General features: G+C 43.3%; 1 protein-coding gene and 8 non-coding genes across 9 annotated transcripts; 7 read left to right on the top strand and 2 right to left on the bottom strand.

Moving 5' to 3' along the window:
- On the bottom strand, positions 1-15,379 carry atp7b (ATPase copper transporting beta). Its single transcript, XM_070930867.1, has 21 exons — positions 15,180-15,379; positions 10,445-11,216; positions 8,514-8,747; positions 8,270-8,433; positions 8,026-8,187; positions 7,869-7,942; positions 5,393-5,576; positions 5,075-5,308; positions 4,900-4,991; positions 4,695-4,822; positions 4,450-4,604; positions 4,074-4,208; positions 3,797-3,991; positions 2,870-3,052; positions 2,585-2,768; positions 2,066-2,206; positions 1,835-1,977; positions 1,558-1,761; positions 1,362-1,479; positions 690-792; positions 1-581 (listed from the first exon to the last, which is right to left on the bottom strand). The coding sequence occupies exons 1-21, from the start codon at positions 15,342-15,344 to the stop codon at positions 314-316; spliced, it is 4,038 nt and encodes a 1,345-aa protein (XP_070786968.1). The 5' UTR covers positions 15,345-15,379; the 3' UTR covers positions 1-313.
- Positions 2,467-2,540, bottom strand: trnai-aau (transfer RNA isoleucine (anticodon AAU)). The gene has a single exon. It is a non-coding gene; the product is annotated as a tRNA-Ile (tRNA).
- trnar-ccu (transfer RNA arginine (anticodon CCU)) lies at positions 5,760-5,832 on the top strand. The gene has a single exon. It is a non-coding gene; the product is annotated as a tRNA-Arg (tRNA).
- Positions 6,088-6,160, top strand: trnar-ccu (transfer RNA arginine (anticodon CCU)). The gene has a single exon. It is a non-coding gene; the product is annotated as a tRNA-Arg (tRNA).
- trnar-ccu (transfer RNA arginine (anticodon CCU)) lies at positions 6,416-6,488 on the top strand. Its single transcript has one exon. It is a non-coding gene; the product is annotated as a tRNA-Arg (tRNA).
- On the top strand, positions 6,744-6,816 carry trnar-ccu (transfer RNA arginine (anticodon CCU)). Its single transcript has one exon. It is a non-coding gene; the product is annotated as a tRNA-Arg (tRNA).
- trnar-ccu (transfer RNA arginine (anticodon CCU)) lies at positions 7,072-7,144 on the top strand. Its single transcript has one exon. It is a non-coding gene; the product is annotated as a tRNA-Arg (tRNA).
- trnar-ccu (transfer RNA arginine (anticodon CCU)) lies at positions 7,400-7,472 on the top strand. Its single transcript has one exon. It is a non-coding gene; the product is annotated as a tRNA-Arg (tRNA).
- trnar-ccu (transfer RNA arginine (anticodon CCU)) lies at positions 7,728-7,800 on the top strand. The gene has a single exon. It is a non-coding gene; the product is annotated as a tRNA-Arg (tRNA).
- Positions 15,380-16,558: the final 1,179 nt, after the last annotated feature.

Below are 16,558 nucleotides of genomic sequence, written 5' to 3'. Positions count from 1 at the left end.
CAACATGTAGAGTTATGTATTTTGTAAAAGTGCATTTGTACAAGTGACTTGTTTTGTGGGACACACAAGCAAACCTGTTTAATTCATGTGGCTCCTGTCACCTGGTGTGGAAATACAAATAAAAAATGCTAAAGTAACACCTTCACTTTTTGAGCGTTAGCAGCTGGATTTTTGGTGGTTTAGGGTTCATAAGCTAAAGGTGAATGTGTCACGTCAAAATAAGAGCACTTTTACACTTGTCTATTTACATACATGCACAGAAATATTACACAAAGAGCTTCACTGTCTCAGTCCTTCTTCCCTTTTCCCTTCACTACACGTTAAGATCCTCTGCAGTCTGGTGGTCCAGGAGGGAGCAGCGGTCCTGCTGCTCCTGGGCAGAATTAATGGACGGTCCCTGGCTGGAGAGGGCGGGTGGGACCGCGCTGCTCTGGCTCAGCTGTTCCCGAGCTCCGGTGGGGGGAGCAGGGCTGCGCCGCTGGCCGTCCAGACCCAGATGTGTGCTGATCTGCGACGAGTGAAGGCTCCTCATTTGGCCCCTCGCCCGAACCTCATACAGCTCCAACGAGGTCTTCTTGTACCTGGAGGAAACACATGGTTATTATATTCACCTCTGAGATATAACATGATGAAAAATAATGAAGAAGGGCAACAGCAAAAGTCCTAGACGGAAATGAACATGGACTCACGTCCTCAGCAGCAAAGAAGACAGAACCACTGACACAGACGAGGCCGCCATCGCAGCAGAGCCCATCCAGGGCTGAAGCACAAGGCCAACAGGCATGAACACACCTGCAACCAACAGAGAGGACTGCTTTTAATGTTCACTATATGGCAGATAAACACTCGGGTTTAATTACTTTTAGTATTAGTTATTATATATTTAACTTAGGGCTGATAGTCGAGTTATTTGGCAAAGCTTAACTTTGATCTTATGATTTTCAAATGGAGTCTGGTGCAACTTTAATTCATATTACAGATGCAATGTTGCCCTTTCACTGTCGTCCACAGGGTGCCAGTATAAACAAACAGCTGTCTTTGCTTCCAAATGATTTCCTCTCATTCTCAGTAACTCTTGAGGTTTCAAAATGACTAGCTTCTTTTGTTGCTCCACCTACATTTAGACACATATCCCATGTTTTACGGCTGATGCTGACATTGGCTTCAGCATTTCCTGACTGTTAGGTTTCCTCCAAATGTTTGGTATATTGGAAAGTACATCCCAGTTTTATCACCTTATTAATAAAAACATGTTCTGCTGTATTGGTGATTGTAAACCGGATTCTTCCTCAGCAAATAGTGGGGATTCTGTTAAAATACAAACACATTTTCATGTAGTTTGGTGTACAATCAGTCCTCACCTGCAGCGACAGGTATCCCCAGAAGGTTGTAGATGAGGGCGAAGACAAAGTTGATCCTTATCCTGCTCACTGTCTTCTTCGACAGCTCGATGCTGGCCACCACATCCAGCAGGTTGTTCTGCAGAGTGTAAAGACCTTCGAGTCAGACAGTTTAAAGATGTCACACACAGACTGTCAGTCACTGTGCGTCACCTACTCGGATCAGGACGATGTCGGCCGCCTCGATCGCCACATCTGTGCCCGTGCCGATGGCGATGCCGACGTCGGCCCGAGCGAGGGCGGGCGAGTCGTTGACGCCGTCTCCCACCATGGCCACTCGCAGACCTTTCTCCTGCAGCTCTTGCACTTTTGCCACCTTGTGTGAAGGCAGCACCTCTGCAAACACCTTTCTGATCCCCACCTGTGATCAAACAGAAACATTTAATTTTATATTATATATTCATGTAAAACGCCTTTCTAAATGTGTGTTTTACCTGTGCAGCTATGGCTTTAGCTGTGCGTCTGTTATCTCCTGTTATCATGGCCACCTCGATGCCCCTGCTGTTGAGCGTGTGCACCGCTAACGCCGACTCTGCCTTCACTGTGTCTGCAATGGCTAACATGGCACACAGCACACCTACAGAGAAAACACACACAACATACGATGAGGTGCAAATGCTGAAACGTGTGAGTGTTGTTTTAATGTTGGCAGGTTTCATCCTCACCATCTATAGCTACCAGGATTGCAGTCTGCCCTTTGGTCTCATGGCTGGACATGGCGGCCTCGATGTCTGCTTCTATGTGATGGCCGTTCCTCCTCATCCATTCTCTATTGCCAATCAGGACAGAGTAAGACAAAGGCTCACCTGAAAGCAAAGAAATATTGTAGAAATCAAACTGAATGTCTGTGAGAAGACTCACTTTCAATGGAAATAGAAGTGAAAAATACTTAAAATAATGTTAGAGAAGGAGAAGACAGACAGGGTTTTTGTGTAAGACAGCTCATTTAGCAGGATTGTTACTGCTTTCATCTTAGGGTTTCTTTCCATAAGACCTTTGTAAACCATGTGTTGCAGATCCTTTTTGAGACAGAAGGTAGTGACCCAGCACAACCTCAAATAGAAAGTGGCCACTATGGGGATCGAACCCATGACCTTGGCGTTATTAGCACCACGCTCTAACCAGCTGAGCTAACCGGCCTGTCCTTGCTGTATTAACTGGCCATGTAAGACGCCTGATATTACCTGCAGACGAGGCCTCGGCAGCAGATAGCAGGCTACTCTCGTCGGTGGTGGCTCCCGGCAGCAGGAAGCGCTCTTCGCTCTGCGGCTGCAGCAGATGTTCCACATTAGAAACCCGGCAGCTGATCCCACAACCGGGCACCGCCTGGAAGTCCTGGCAGTAGCCAAGCACGCCAGAGCCCAACTCCTGTTACGTGCACACAGACGATAGAACCGGGATTGTTTTATTTAAAGCTCTACAGAGCATAAACCTACAGACTTTTAGACTTTTGAACGAATGTGTGTCACCTCTTTGCAGTGTTTGGCGACCGCCATGCCCAGTGGGTGCTCGCTGCTGGCCTCCGCTGTGCCGACCACCGCCAGGATCTTCCTCAGGGGCATGCGGGCCATTTCCCACAACACCAACACACGAGTGACCCGCGGCACGCCGTTTGTAATCGTACCGGTCTTATCAAACATCACCACACTGATCTGAGGGAGAAGTGAAACATAAAAACAGTCATGACTCCTTCCTCTTTTTAATGTTTTCTTTTGATTACTTATTTACCTGTCATCTGTCATCAGTTTTTATCTTTATAGGTATTTTTGTGATCTCACACACCCAGAATGATGAAAGATTTGTCTGGAGCAAAACAAGCGTTTAAATCCAATGTCCAAAGTATGTGAAGTCCAGCATAGTCTGCAGACATGTTGGATTTAAAAGTTTATTTCGCCTCCAGGCAAACATTTTGGACTGTAGACATCTGTGAGATCATGAAAATACCTTTGAAGACCTGCAACCTGCTGCTGGATTACAGAAAAAAGAAATAACCGTCAGATTAAGGCAGTAACACAACACAGGAAGAGGTCAGAAATGGGGCTAAAGGTCACCAAAACCAATATGTGTCTTCCTAAATGTGTACAGAAAATGTCTGTATTTTTAGAGGTGCTATATTGTTAAAAAAAATACAAAAAAAACAAAGATATGAATAGAAGCGATCATATAACATTTCTACAGGAGTTACAGGTAATTGCGTCTCATGCCACACGGTGTCTCTAGTTAATTAGAATAGACATAGATGACGAGTCATGTTTGGAAAAGAGCAGGTTGCCAGACCACTAATAACAGAAATGGCCAAATTAGCAAGTCACGTGTAGCTAAAGTGCATATAGTATGAGCAGCAGAGATAAATCTAAAATCTAATAAAATACAAGTATTGTAAGTAAATGCATTACCTTGTGGGCCATCTCCAGCGGCTCGCCTCCTTTAATGAGGATCCCATTCTGAGCTCCAACCCCTGTGCCCACCATGACAGCTGTCGGGGTTGCCAGCCCCAGAGAGCAGGGGCAGGCGATGGACAGAACTGTGATGGACGCCTGGAAGGCAAAGCGGACGATAACTTCCGCCTTGGAGATGTTCTGGTTGTAACCCTGTGCGGAGGAGGAAGGATTATTACAGCGATAGTAAAACTTATCTTTTGAATCTTTATGAAACATTTGTGTGCGCACCTACCGGGAAGTTCTCCTTCACAATGTCAAAGTTGACAAACCCGATTGCCAGCCAGGCCACCAGCGTGAGCAGAGAAACAATCACTATGAAGGGCACAAAGTATCCACTGATCTTGTCTGCAAACTGCTGGATGGGAGCCTGAGAGAGCGCAGAGGAGGGTATATTTATGGAAACAAACTGTCTGACAGTGTGAATATTTCTATTATTACATTCATTGCATGTTTGCTCTTTATGCTTTCTGTTTCTGTGTTTCTAGTGTTTCTGTTCATAATACAAAGCAAAGCAGCGTGAAAGGAAATAAGAAACCTTCAGGTTTGACTGCTGGATATATGTTTTGAATTTGTGAAAATCTGAAAGTAAAGCTCAAACTGCCTCCTACCTTCGAGGTTTGGGCCTCTTCCACCAGTTTAACTATTTGAGACAGAGTTGTGTCTGCACCGACGTGAGTGGCCTCCACCAGAAGAGCCCCGTGAGCGTTGATGGAGCCGGCAATCACCAAACTGCCCACCTTCTTACTGACAGGCATCGGCTCACCTGACAGGGAAACACAGACCAACAAAGATTTAAAAAAAAAAAAATGTGTCTGGGGTGTGTGCATTCACTGCAGTTGTCACATCTTCCTACCTGTGATCAAGGACTCATCTGCCATGGAGCTTCCCTCAATCACTTTCCCATCAACTGGGAACTTTCCTCCCGGGGCGACCTTCACGATATCACCCCGCTGGACCAGCTCCACCACCACCTGCTCCTCACTGAAGCACACAAAGTTTCAGCTGCTAGTTTGACATTTTTGATCCTGAAGATTCTTGTATCTTCAGGTGTGACTTACCTGATGATGGAGTGGTCCGGTCCTAAAGTGACTATGGTAGCATCAGTGGCCTGAAGCGACATTAATTTGGCCAAAGCTTCTGAGGTTTTACTCTAAAAATGTAGAAACAACAAACACATTTAAAACATGATCTGTGTGAAAATGTGAGGACTCAGTCAACAAAAAGTCTTTTTACCTTTGCGATGTGCTCCAGCCATCGACCCAGAGCGATGAACACAAACAGCATAGGTGGCGTGTCAAAAAAGGTGATGGGGCTCTGGCTGGCTCGCTCGGCCATGGCTACAATGAGGATCACACAGGAGTAGATGTAGGCAATAGAGGTGGCTAGCACAATTAGCACGTCCATGTTGGCTGTGCGGTGTTTTAACGAGCGATACGCCTGGATGTAGAAGTATCGGCCTCCAAAGATCTGAAGGGAAGAAAAACAGAAAAAAGTACCTAAACAGTATTGGCTGTGCCACCAAGGTCCAAGGTACCAGACATGTTCCTTTACCTGCACAGGTGTACAGAGCAGGAAGAAGGCCAGGTTGAGGAGGGAGAGGCCGGGCAGCAGGTTCTGCTCCTCGGGCATGGAGCCTCCATGTTCCTGGTGCTGACTGTCCATCACCATCATGTAGATCATGAGGCCCATGACAGGCAGGCCGAAAACAAGGCTGAGCAGAAAGGAGTTCTTCCACCTGGAGAGGTACCAGAAATGTGTCAAATTATTACAGCTTCCATTTCAAAACAACATGCTGACAGTACATTTATGGTGTGGACATACAGATAGCAGAAACAAAATGTCCGGCATGTTAAATTACTTCTTTTGTATAGAAATTGCAGAAACACAATTTTTGGCATGGTAGATGAACCCTTTTGTAGCCCCAGTGGCCTAATGGATAAGGCACTGGCCTCCTAAGCCAGGGATTGTGGGTTCGAGTCCCATCTGGGGTGATTTATATTGGAGTAGATATGGTGGAAGTATGCTGGGCCTTTGACCCAGACATGAATGGGTCCACACTGCTACTTCTGTTAGTTTAATTTTCATGGAACCACTATTGCGCGATGGCGAACAACAACAATCCCTTTCTACAGCGAGGGGAGGAGGCCATTGTACTACCTAAAACAACATGCCGACAATACATTTATGGTGTGGACATACAGATAGCAGAAACAAAATGTCCAGCATGTTAAATGGCCTCTTTTGTAGCCCCAGTGGCCTAATGGATAAGGCACTGGCCTCCTAAGCCAGGGATTGTGGGTTCAAGTCCCATCTGGGGTGATTTATATTGGAGTAGACATGGTGGAAGCATGCTGGGCGTCTGACCCGGACATGAATGGGTCCACGATGCTGCTTTTATCAGTTTAATCTTCATGGAACCACTATTGCTCGATGGGGAACAACAACAATCCCTTTCTACAGCGAGGGGAGGAGGCCATTGTACTACCTAAAACAACATGCCAACAATACATTTATGGTGTGGACATAGAGATTGCAGAAACACAATTTTCGGCATGGTAGATGAACCCTTTTGTAGCCCCAGTGGCCTAATGGACAAGGCACTGGCCTCCTAAGCCAGGGATTGTGGGTTCGAGTCCCATCTGGGGTGATTTATATTGGAGTAGATATGGTGGAAGTATGCTGGGCCTTTGACCCAGACATGAATGGGTCCACACTGCTACTTCTGTTAGTTTAATTTTCATGGAACCACTATTGCGCGATGGCAAACAACAACAATCCCTTTCTACAGCGAGGGGAGGAGGCCATTGTACTACCTAAAACAACATGCCAACAATACATTTATGGTGTGGACATAGAGATTGCAGAAACACAATTTTCGGCATGGTAGATGAACCCTTTTGAAGCCCCAGTGGCCTAATGGATAAGGCACTGGCTTCCTAAGCCAGGGATTGTGGGTTCAAGTCCCATCTGGGGTGATTTATATTGGAGTAGATATGGTGGAAGCATGCTGGGCATCTGACCCGGACATGAATGGGTCCACGATGCTACTTTTATCAGTTTAATCTTCATGGAACCACTATTGCTCGATGGGGAACAACAACAATCCCTTTCTACAGCGAGGGGAGGAGGCCATTGTACTACCTAAAACAACATGCCGACAATATATTTATGGTGTGGACATAGAGATTGCAGAAACACAATTTTCGGCATGGAAGATGAGCCCTTTTGAAGCCCCAGTGGCCTAATGGACAAGGCACTGGCCTCCTAAGCCAGGGATTGTGGGTTCAAGTCCCATCTGGGGTGATTTATATTGGAGTAGATATGGTGGAAGTATGCTGGGCATCTGACGCGGACATGAATGGGTCCAAGATGCTACTTTTATCAGTTTAATCTTCATGGAACCACTATTGCTCGATGGGGAACAACAACAATCCCTTTCTACACCGAGGGGAGGAGGCCATTGTACTACCTAAAACAACATGCCAACAATACATTTATGGTGTGGACATACAGATAGCAGAAACAAAATGTCCAGCATGTTAAATGACCTCTTTTGTAGCCCCAGTGGCCTAATGGATAAGGCACTGGCCTCCTAAGCCAGGGATTGTGGGTTCGAGTCCCATCTGGGGTGATTTATATTGGAGTAGACATGGTGGAAGTATGCTGGGCCTTTGACCCAGACATGAATGGGTCCACACTGCTACTTTTGTTAGTTTAATTTTCATGGAACCACTATTGCTCGATGGGGAACAACAACAATCCCTTTCTACAGCGAGGGGAGGAGGCCATTGTACTACCTAAAACAACATGCCGACAATACATTTATGGTGTGGACATAGAGATTGCAGAAACACAATTTTCGGCATGGAAGATGAACCCTTTTGAAGCCCCAGTGGCCTAATGGACAAGGCACTGGCCTCCTAAGCCAGGGATTGTGGGTTCGAGTCCCATCTGGGGTGTTTCATATTATGGTTCTTGTAAAGATCAGATATGTGATGCCGAGGTTATTTTTAAACTAGATACTTGCTGTTGAATTTCTTCCTTGTGATCGAGGTTGTTTTTGAAGCCCGCCTTCACCAGACTGGCCTCGAAACCAAGGCTCTAGAAGGAGACACGAAACCAGGATATGCTGTCACGTCAAAGGCTTTCAGGGGCGGAGGTTTAAAATAGGAAGCGATCATTACCTGAATGATCTTGATAACATCTCGAGCTCCGAGCACGTCTGGGTCAAACTGGATCTGTGCCTTTTTGGTTGCCAGGGCAACTGAGGCCCTGATGATCCCTTTGGTTGTGGTGAGCTTGGACTCAATGTTGTGGACACACGATGCACATGTCATGCCTGTTATCTACGTGAAAATTGGTGGAAATATATGACTTATTCGGGGTATTTCGGGAAGATGACGTGCATTACAGAGAATGTAAACTTACAGTGAGGTCCAGTTTCCCATGTGTTACTGCATTGTCCTCTATCAGTTTGGCACCGAAGCCTAAGTCTTCTATAAGGTGAGTTACAGCAGCAGCGTTCATGACTTCTGCATCATATCTCACCTCAGCCTTTCCAGCCATTAGAGATACCAACACCGAGATGATTCCTAGACGTCAAAGCAATCGTAAAACACTATTACACGTTAACTAAAACAAACACTGTATAACAAGATTTAAGCTTGCTTACCCTTGTGTTTGAGCAGGTTCCTCTCAATGTTGGCCACACAGGAGGCACAGGTCATTCCCATTACGCAAATGAAGCATTTTTGTACTTTAATCTCGCTTGCAGAGGTGGCCTGTGATCCAGTGCCATTGCTGACACCCGCCTTATTGTGTGATTGCAAGCCAGAAAGGTCAGAGGGTCCAGAGCTAACAGGCCTGGACCTTTCATGACTCTGGATGTTCTTCGCAGATGTAGGTGCTGTAGAGAAGAACATGTTCACGTCAGCCATGATAGCATCGCGCCTTATTAGCAAATGTTACCCTGCTCACTAAACTAAAATGGTGAACATGGTAAACCTTACCCGCCAGCATTGTCATTGTGAGCATGTTAACATATTGATGTTCGCATTTGGCTAAAAGAACTAAGCTAACAGCTAAGTACAGCCTCACGGAGCTGCTAGCTCATAAAGCTGCTAGCATAGCTGTGCTAAGCTAAAAGCTAAGAATTTAATGTACCCTTAATGTATGTTTTAATGATCAATATTTTTTGTTTTTTGTGACACATAGACATAGTTTTTACATTAAGTTAACGTTGATGCTCACTCACATTCCCAGTCCAGGCTGGAATGAATCCTAAGAGTTTCCATTTATATTCCTAAAGCAATAGAAACCAACCAAGATATAATATATAACTTCTATGCTAACTTCTATTAGGTATGAATTAAACGTAAGTACCAGGAGTGGCATAAAAAGCTGCACATTCTCCCTGCTGTAAATCTGAGACAAAAACCCGACCTTGACATCTGAAATTGAAAAAGGTACAAGAAAGAAAATCTGCTCATAATCTGCCCGAGTTAATTCTACGTCTTGGCAAGCTGTTTCTGTCATTAAATGCAACAAGAAAGCCCCGGCCAGCGTGAGAGCCCTCCACGTCGCGCTGGAGAGCATACTTGCCTGGTTGCCGCGGTAACTGGTGGGAAACAGAGGTGAGGTGAATATGAGGCGTCCTGTTGGCTCAGAGCGCCCAGGCAGGTTATACATGACAGAATTTAAGTCTTTTTGCTCACAGCGAGCTTTCTTTGTACAGATGCTGTACATAAATGCTAAAATAAAATCTGTAATGAACAGATTCTTATGCTGCATGCATCTTAACATATCATGTACAATAATTCATGGTTGCATGACAGCAGCATAAGCCGTTCGAGGGCATCAAACAATGGGTGCTTTTCTACCTCGAGCTGGACGAGCTGAAAAACCAGTTCAATGCCGCTTGTGTTCCAAAGACAACTCCTCTTCTGGGAAAGATAAACGAGCTGAAGAGCTCAGGTATTTTTTGTCCTGTTACAGTCACAAATTCAATAACAATCTGAGTTGACTTGTATTTTCTTTACTCTTTATGTCCTCTTTGTTGTAAGCTGCAATTATCTTCTCTCACGCACACTTGTGTCTGTACTTGTGTCTGGTTCTTGTCAAGTAAACTCCATTTCCTGCAGAAATGTTTTTGCCTTTCCACTCCAGCTATTGTGTTGTGGTCGCTAACCCCAACATATTCAACAGGGGGACTCTGGTCCGGTTTAAGTAATTTTTAAGGCAAAAAATTAAAAAAATGACCATTTCTAGCCTCTGAAATATGTAAACAAGACATTTGAGGATACTGGCTTTTTCAGTACTTTCTGACACTTATATACTAAACGATTAATCCATTAATTAAGAAAATAGTCTGCAGATTAATCGATGTTTAAATAATCATTCGTCGTAGCCCTGATCTGAGAATGCCCGCCCTTTGTCGTGTTTCTTCCCCTTTTATCTCTCTTGTCAATATCATAAGTAAGCTACTGGTTCTCCCATTTCAAAATAAAACCTCTGCACTCACTCTACAATGATTTTTTCGGGTGTTTCATCTTGACAGTTGCCATATTCTGTTTGACTTACAGCCTCAAATTCACCAACACCAACCTTCAAGTGATGCGTCAAAGCCCATGTCTTCGATAGCTGCCCTGAGCTGCTCTGGCTCCGTCAGACTGGGGTCAAAGGTTATTGTTCCCTTTTCCTCCTTCAGTGACACCGCTATGGACCGCACTCCTGCCGTCTGAGAGATCCTGCCTTCTATGGACTGCACGCAAGAGTTGCAAGTCATCCCTACGATCCAAACGGTTACAGTCTGGATTGACGAATTCAACACATCCCTCTGCCAGTAGCTTATATCTTGTCCAGATGGATCATCGGCTAATAAAGAGGCACCAAAACCCATGTCCTCGATCTTGTTTCTCAGCTCCTGTTGTGTAACTAGAAGAGGCCGATATATAATCAGCGCCGCACCGCCTTGAAGGGAGACCTGAATATGTGAAACCCCAGGTAGAGGACCAATCTGTTCCTCAATGGACTGCACACATGAATGGCAGTGCATGCCATCCACCCTGATCTGCACCATTGACTCTGCATTAAATCCCATGTTCTGGAGCTCCAGGGCGATCTCTTTGGTTGTGATGACTGAGGTATCATAGTCCACCTTGGCCAAGCTGCTGGGTAAGGACAAGCTGACGGCGAGTACTCCATTCAGGCCAGAGATTGTGCTCTCGAGGGCTTGGGCCTGGAGCTCAGGGGGGAGCCCCAGGAGTTTAAACGTTGCTCTGGAGGTAGTTTTGGGTGGAGGGTAGAGCTCACTCTGACTCCCATACTCGTAGGCCAAGTTGTCAATGCCTTGTTTCTCAATGTCGGGGACATTTTTCTGGAAAGATAAAAGACATTCAGCACATTTCCCTTGCGTAAACTTAGGGGCTGTATGAAAATTAGCAGTTGTTGTAGTTGCACAAGAGATATTTTATCATATCATGTTGTTGTAAGTTATTGGTATCTTGGCCCTGAGCTCAAACACACTTTTAATTTCCTGCTTCCTTTTCCAGCAAGCCTACCCTGTTGTCTTTTGCTCTTTTCATTTCCTGAGTGCAAGAACTAGAAGTGGAACATGCTGGATGGTTTCCTCAAGCCAACCACCACTCATAATCACTGACGGCATCAACCTTTATTTTGAAATTTAGGCCTCGGATCCCAAAAATGAACATGGTATCATATATGTTAGCCTGAACACACGCTTGCACTTTGACAACCTTTACACAAGAATAAGATACTTTTTAAGATGTTTTTATTTTAAGAGTTTTTATGTCTGGAAATTATCACATAGTATAACCGGAAGTCCCAGTAGCCTTCCAACCAAACCAGGCAAAAATAAACACATAAATAAGATAAAATCTTTCCTATAACAGCCTCAAACAGGAATGTATGACCTCAGTATTTCCTAAAATCCTGCAGCTACAGCTGAGTTTCAATAACTCTTAACTTAAGACACATTAAGAACACCTCTATGAGTCTCTGCTATTAAGACGTTATGACAGAAAAGAGTTCAGCTTCGTGGGTAAATCAAACGTTTCCCACACCAGGAGTGTTAATCTCCTGTGAATCAACATTGCAGAGCCACTTTTCATGCGTTCTGGGTGGACTGGTCCCTACAGATCAGATCTGGTTTCTGCTTATCACATTCCTAACCTGCAAAACCTAAACCAGAAGTTCACCAAACTGCTCTCTGATCTCACACACTAATCTAAGCCAGGCTGCTACATCCTGTCCCTGTAGTTAAACTGAAAAAGGAGGTGTTTGGATCAGGTGTAATATATTGGTACATTTAATTTAAATGGTTAAAATACCACTAAGCGCTTTCACTCCCCTGATAGGTTGTCATCTAAAATGGGGGGTCTTCCTTTGACCCCAACAGAGAAAAGGCCAGCATTGCCGGTTTGGGGCCTAAAAACCACATGACTTGCCCTTCACATAAGCCTCCCAACGTGACTCTGCTTAAAATCAACAGTCACTGGCACTTTACAGAACTGAAGGGAGAAGAGCTGAACAGGAAAGCCATTTGCATGTAATATTGCCTTATATATTATTTATACAAACTGAAGTGCATTTGTCAACACTCTTTTGCCCCCTGCTTGGGGACAGGTTATCTATAGCAAAAGCCTCTAGGCATTTTGGAAAGCTTTTATTTTGTTAAACGTGAATTTCCCTGCACCATTAGGCTGGAAATCACCCCAGATGGGACTTGAACCCACAGTCCCTGGCTAATGAGGGCCCGATGGTAAGGTCCTGCTACTGCTAACAACCAGCCTTCTTGCTATCTGGAGGCTTTTACTTTGATGGGGCTTGACTATCAGTTAAGTTTAGCTCCAGATCACCTTGAAATCTTAAAACACGAGACTGCACACAGATAGCTGTCCCCTCGTTGTGTTACAGTGAGCGAGGCAAACACTGAAATGTTGACTTCCTGGGGTTGTGAGTTCTGTTCAACTGTTCAAAGGGCAACAAATCACAAAGACAAACATTTCCCAGAAACATCAAACTTTTAGACCATCCTCTGAGCCTCTGCAGCAGTTTTTATGACATCACAGCGTACCTACATCTTCACACTGTAAACTGTATTTTATGGTTTGTTTACACCGTACATTTTACATTACTGCTTACTGTTTAAACTGTATATAAGGGTAGTTATATATATCTTACATATATATATCTTTACATACACGTTTGCTACTGTTTTCACCATTTAGTTGGATGTTAAACTGCATTCTGTTGTTCTGATACTTACTGAGTGACATAAAGTTGAATCTAATCTAATCTAATCTAAAAATGGGATTAAATCATATTATTTTGTCTCAAAATATGTAACTAATCAAGAAAACATCACCAAATTAAATAGCCTGTTGTACTTTTATTAATTAATGTTCCCTACATCACTTCAGCTTGTTATTATTATAGTATTTTGTATCATTAATATTACTTAATTTACAGTTAATGACAGTGATATGTTGCCTACCTGCATCATGAGCACCTGCCGTCACACCCAACTGACTTAGCTTTTCTTTTGGGAGTTGCATATGAATATTTTCTCTCATGTGTGATGTTATCATTGAGGATGAAAAAACAGGTATGCACCAATCAAATCCATCCACTGTAATAATCTACCCGTTAACAGTGCGATCAGCATCATTGATTGGCTTCATGCTTATGAATGAGTAAATAAACCATTTTTAGAATTATACAATCAGTGGCAACATCTTAATTTCCAATATTAATGCATATTGTATAATAAGATATTATTACCAATATCATATCACATTGAATGCAGCAGCATTAGTTAAAAGTGACTTTTAAAACTAAAGCTATATAGAAATATTGAATGCATGATTCAAGCTGTTAATGTAACTGTGGCAGCAGTCAGTGTCTAGATGCTCTAGATGCAATGACTTGCATGATTACATTCCATTCATTTGGCTTTTGTCCAAAGAACATACAATAAGTGCATTCAATCTCCAGAGCAACATGAGCTGGATGCCACAGGTGATACATGAGCATATTCATTCACTTCCTGACAATAAAACGTTTGTCTAATGCAACAGAAATCAAATGATCTGACACATATTGGGTAGACGTGGAATATCTGACCTATTGCACAGAATATCATTCAATAAAACTGCAACTTTTCCGGCTTCTAACCCCTTAAAGTTAAGCAGTATCTACCTGCGACTGCTCCCAACAGGTTGCATAAACACATCTATGAGCTGTAGCCAGCTCAACCAAGAGTGATTTTCCCTTTGACTTTTAAGAATTTAAAAGGCCTGAAGAGGTAAAACTTTTCACACAATGTAGAGAAAAGTCTAAAAAAATGCACATAGTTTGGTGTAGCAGAAATACTGTATATTTTCCAGTGTTTTCCCATTAATCATCTCACGATCCCTCAGATTTATCATGACCTTTCGGAGGGGCCTGACCCCTATGTTGGAAACCACTGGACTAAACTAGCTCCACCTCGACCAGCTACAGTAAAATGCTTATTATTAAATGATCTGTAATGTGTATTATATGGCAATTTGTATTTTTACAAATTGTCCATCTCGAGGTGACGTCTTCAGATGTCTTGTTTTGTCCGATAAATATCAAAGATATTGAGTTTACTATCATAGAGTGAGGGAACCAGGAAATATTCACATTTGAGGAGCTGAAACCAGAGAATTTTGACATTTCTTCAGAAATAATTACTCAGAAAGAATAATGAATTAATCAACCAGTGGTGAAGGAATCATTCAGATCCTTTACATAAGTAAAAGTACCAGTACTGCAATATAAAAAGACTCCATTACATCTTGCATTAAGTACACAAATACTACTGGAAAAATGTGCTTCAAGTATTAAAAGTAAGAGTGTTTTACTGTTATAGGATATATTACAGCACATTATTGCATTAAGTAGCATTTTACTGTTGTAGTTGTTCGAGGTGGAGCAATATTGAACTACTTTTTATACTTTTTTGCAGTTTAATCTACAATAATTCATCATATTGATATAACTGATGATCTTAATCTTCAAAGTAACTTGGAGCTAAAGCTAAAAACTACATTTCCTTCTGAATTGTAGTAGAATAGAAGTATAAAGTAGCATGAAATGGAAATACTTGAGACCTTCTGCATGTATTCACTGTGGCTCATCAGTGGGGAAGACCTCCATGAAGCTGCTGTTAAGATCTGATGAGCCAGCATTAAGTGAATGAAACCAGATGGATCTCAAAATAAAACTTTGACTTAACAGCTCGTCAGACGGTTGACACCAGCTGCGGACGGACCGCAGCTCTCTGGAGGCCTACCTTGAGCTCGGTCCCGCAGTGTGTCCCGCTGCCGCCGGCGGAGTGGACACTACAGGTGCAGTCCGGCTTACAGCCACATTCAACCATGCAAATCTGCTCCCCGGCGCCGGGCGACGACTTGGAGACATACTTGGACAGACTTTTAGGCGACTTTGGCGAAAACATGCTCGAGCTGCTGCAGAGCCGTTTAGTTTATCTTCACCGATCAAAGCCGGAGGGCAAAAGTCCGCAGAGGGGAACCGCTCCGTCCTGTTCCTGGAGATAAGGGGAGCGCAGCGCAGCGCCGGTGCGCAATCCGGCAAAACGTCATTTTTTAGTGTTCAGCTGTGGAGTTGGAGGTTTTTGATCAGATGAGGTTCATAAGGAGAGGGTGGGCAAAAGTCTCCAGTCACATGACCTCTGCAGTCTTAATCTTATATGTTCATTTGACCTGTTATCACAGTCCCACGAGGCCTTGAAGATGTAATCAAACTGTAGTTCGTGAGGACTTCTGTAGTTCTTTGAGGGAAAGTTAAGTGCAGAAATAAACCATGCTTTCTGTAGAAAAATAGGTTTTATTGAAGTCCAAATAAACTCAAGTACAAGCACTCCATAAAGACAAAAGAAGCCCCCCCTCCTCCCTCTCCCTGCAGCAGACTTTTATTGTAGGGGATTAAGTCAGAAATTTCAAAATAAAAGCCAATTTGCTGTACTGGAGCTACAGAATTGAAAACGCTTCCAAAAACGACTTCAAACACAATCTCATCCGACTTTTTGCCAAATAAAAGAGCCTATTGGCAAAACTCAATAACCGCACAAAGTGACTCTTGAGTATATATTTACAAAATACATTTTATTGAGTGTACTCAAAGCGACAACATGTGTGTGTTCATGTGGATGAGAGAGGAGGAGGAGGATGAGGGGGCATCAAAGGAAACCAAGAGGGCATTAAAAAAAAATAAAAAAAGATGCAAAGAAACGCAGGATATGTTAGAATAACTGAAGGAGAAAACAAGTGAATATAAAACGTTGCACACTGCAAAGAAAATCCATCTTTGGTCATTTCTTCTGTTGTGTCTCAAAAGCTTATTTTCCCTAAAACAAGTGATCTGCCAGTCGACTGAGATACAGTTCCTCTTGTCTAAAGAATTTACAGAAAAATGTCCCTGATTGCAGATAATAAGAGTGACTGATTGGTCTAATAACTTCTGATGAGTCTGCATAGGAAGCTTGGAAGGCACTTCACCTCCGCCAATGCTGATCTATTCACCAACGTGCTGTCAGAGTTTAAATTTAAAACATCAACTTAGCATTTGGAACACAGTATATATTTACGGATGTTTTGTTAGATATAAAATGTCAACCAAAACAATCTCCTTGAGAGCAACAAAAGGAATCAT

The sequence above is a fragment of the Enoplosus armatus genome, chromosome 24 (assembly GCF_043641665.1).
Source record: "Enoplosus armatus isolate fEnoArm2 chromosome 24, fEnoArm2.hap1, whole genome shotgun sequence".
Lineage (NCBI taxonomy): Eukaryota > Metazoa > Chordata > Actinopteri > Centrarchiformes > Enoplosidae > Enoplosus > Enoplosus armatus.
Note: the sequence above shows the minus strand (reverse complement) of the source record. Positions and strands in the feature narration are given on the sequence as shown.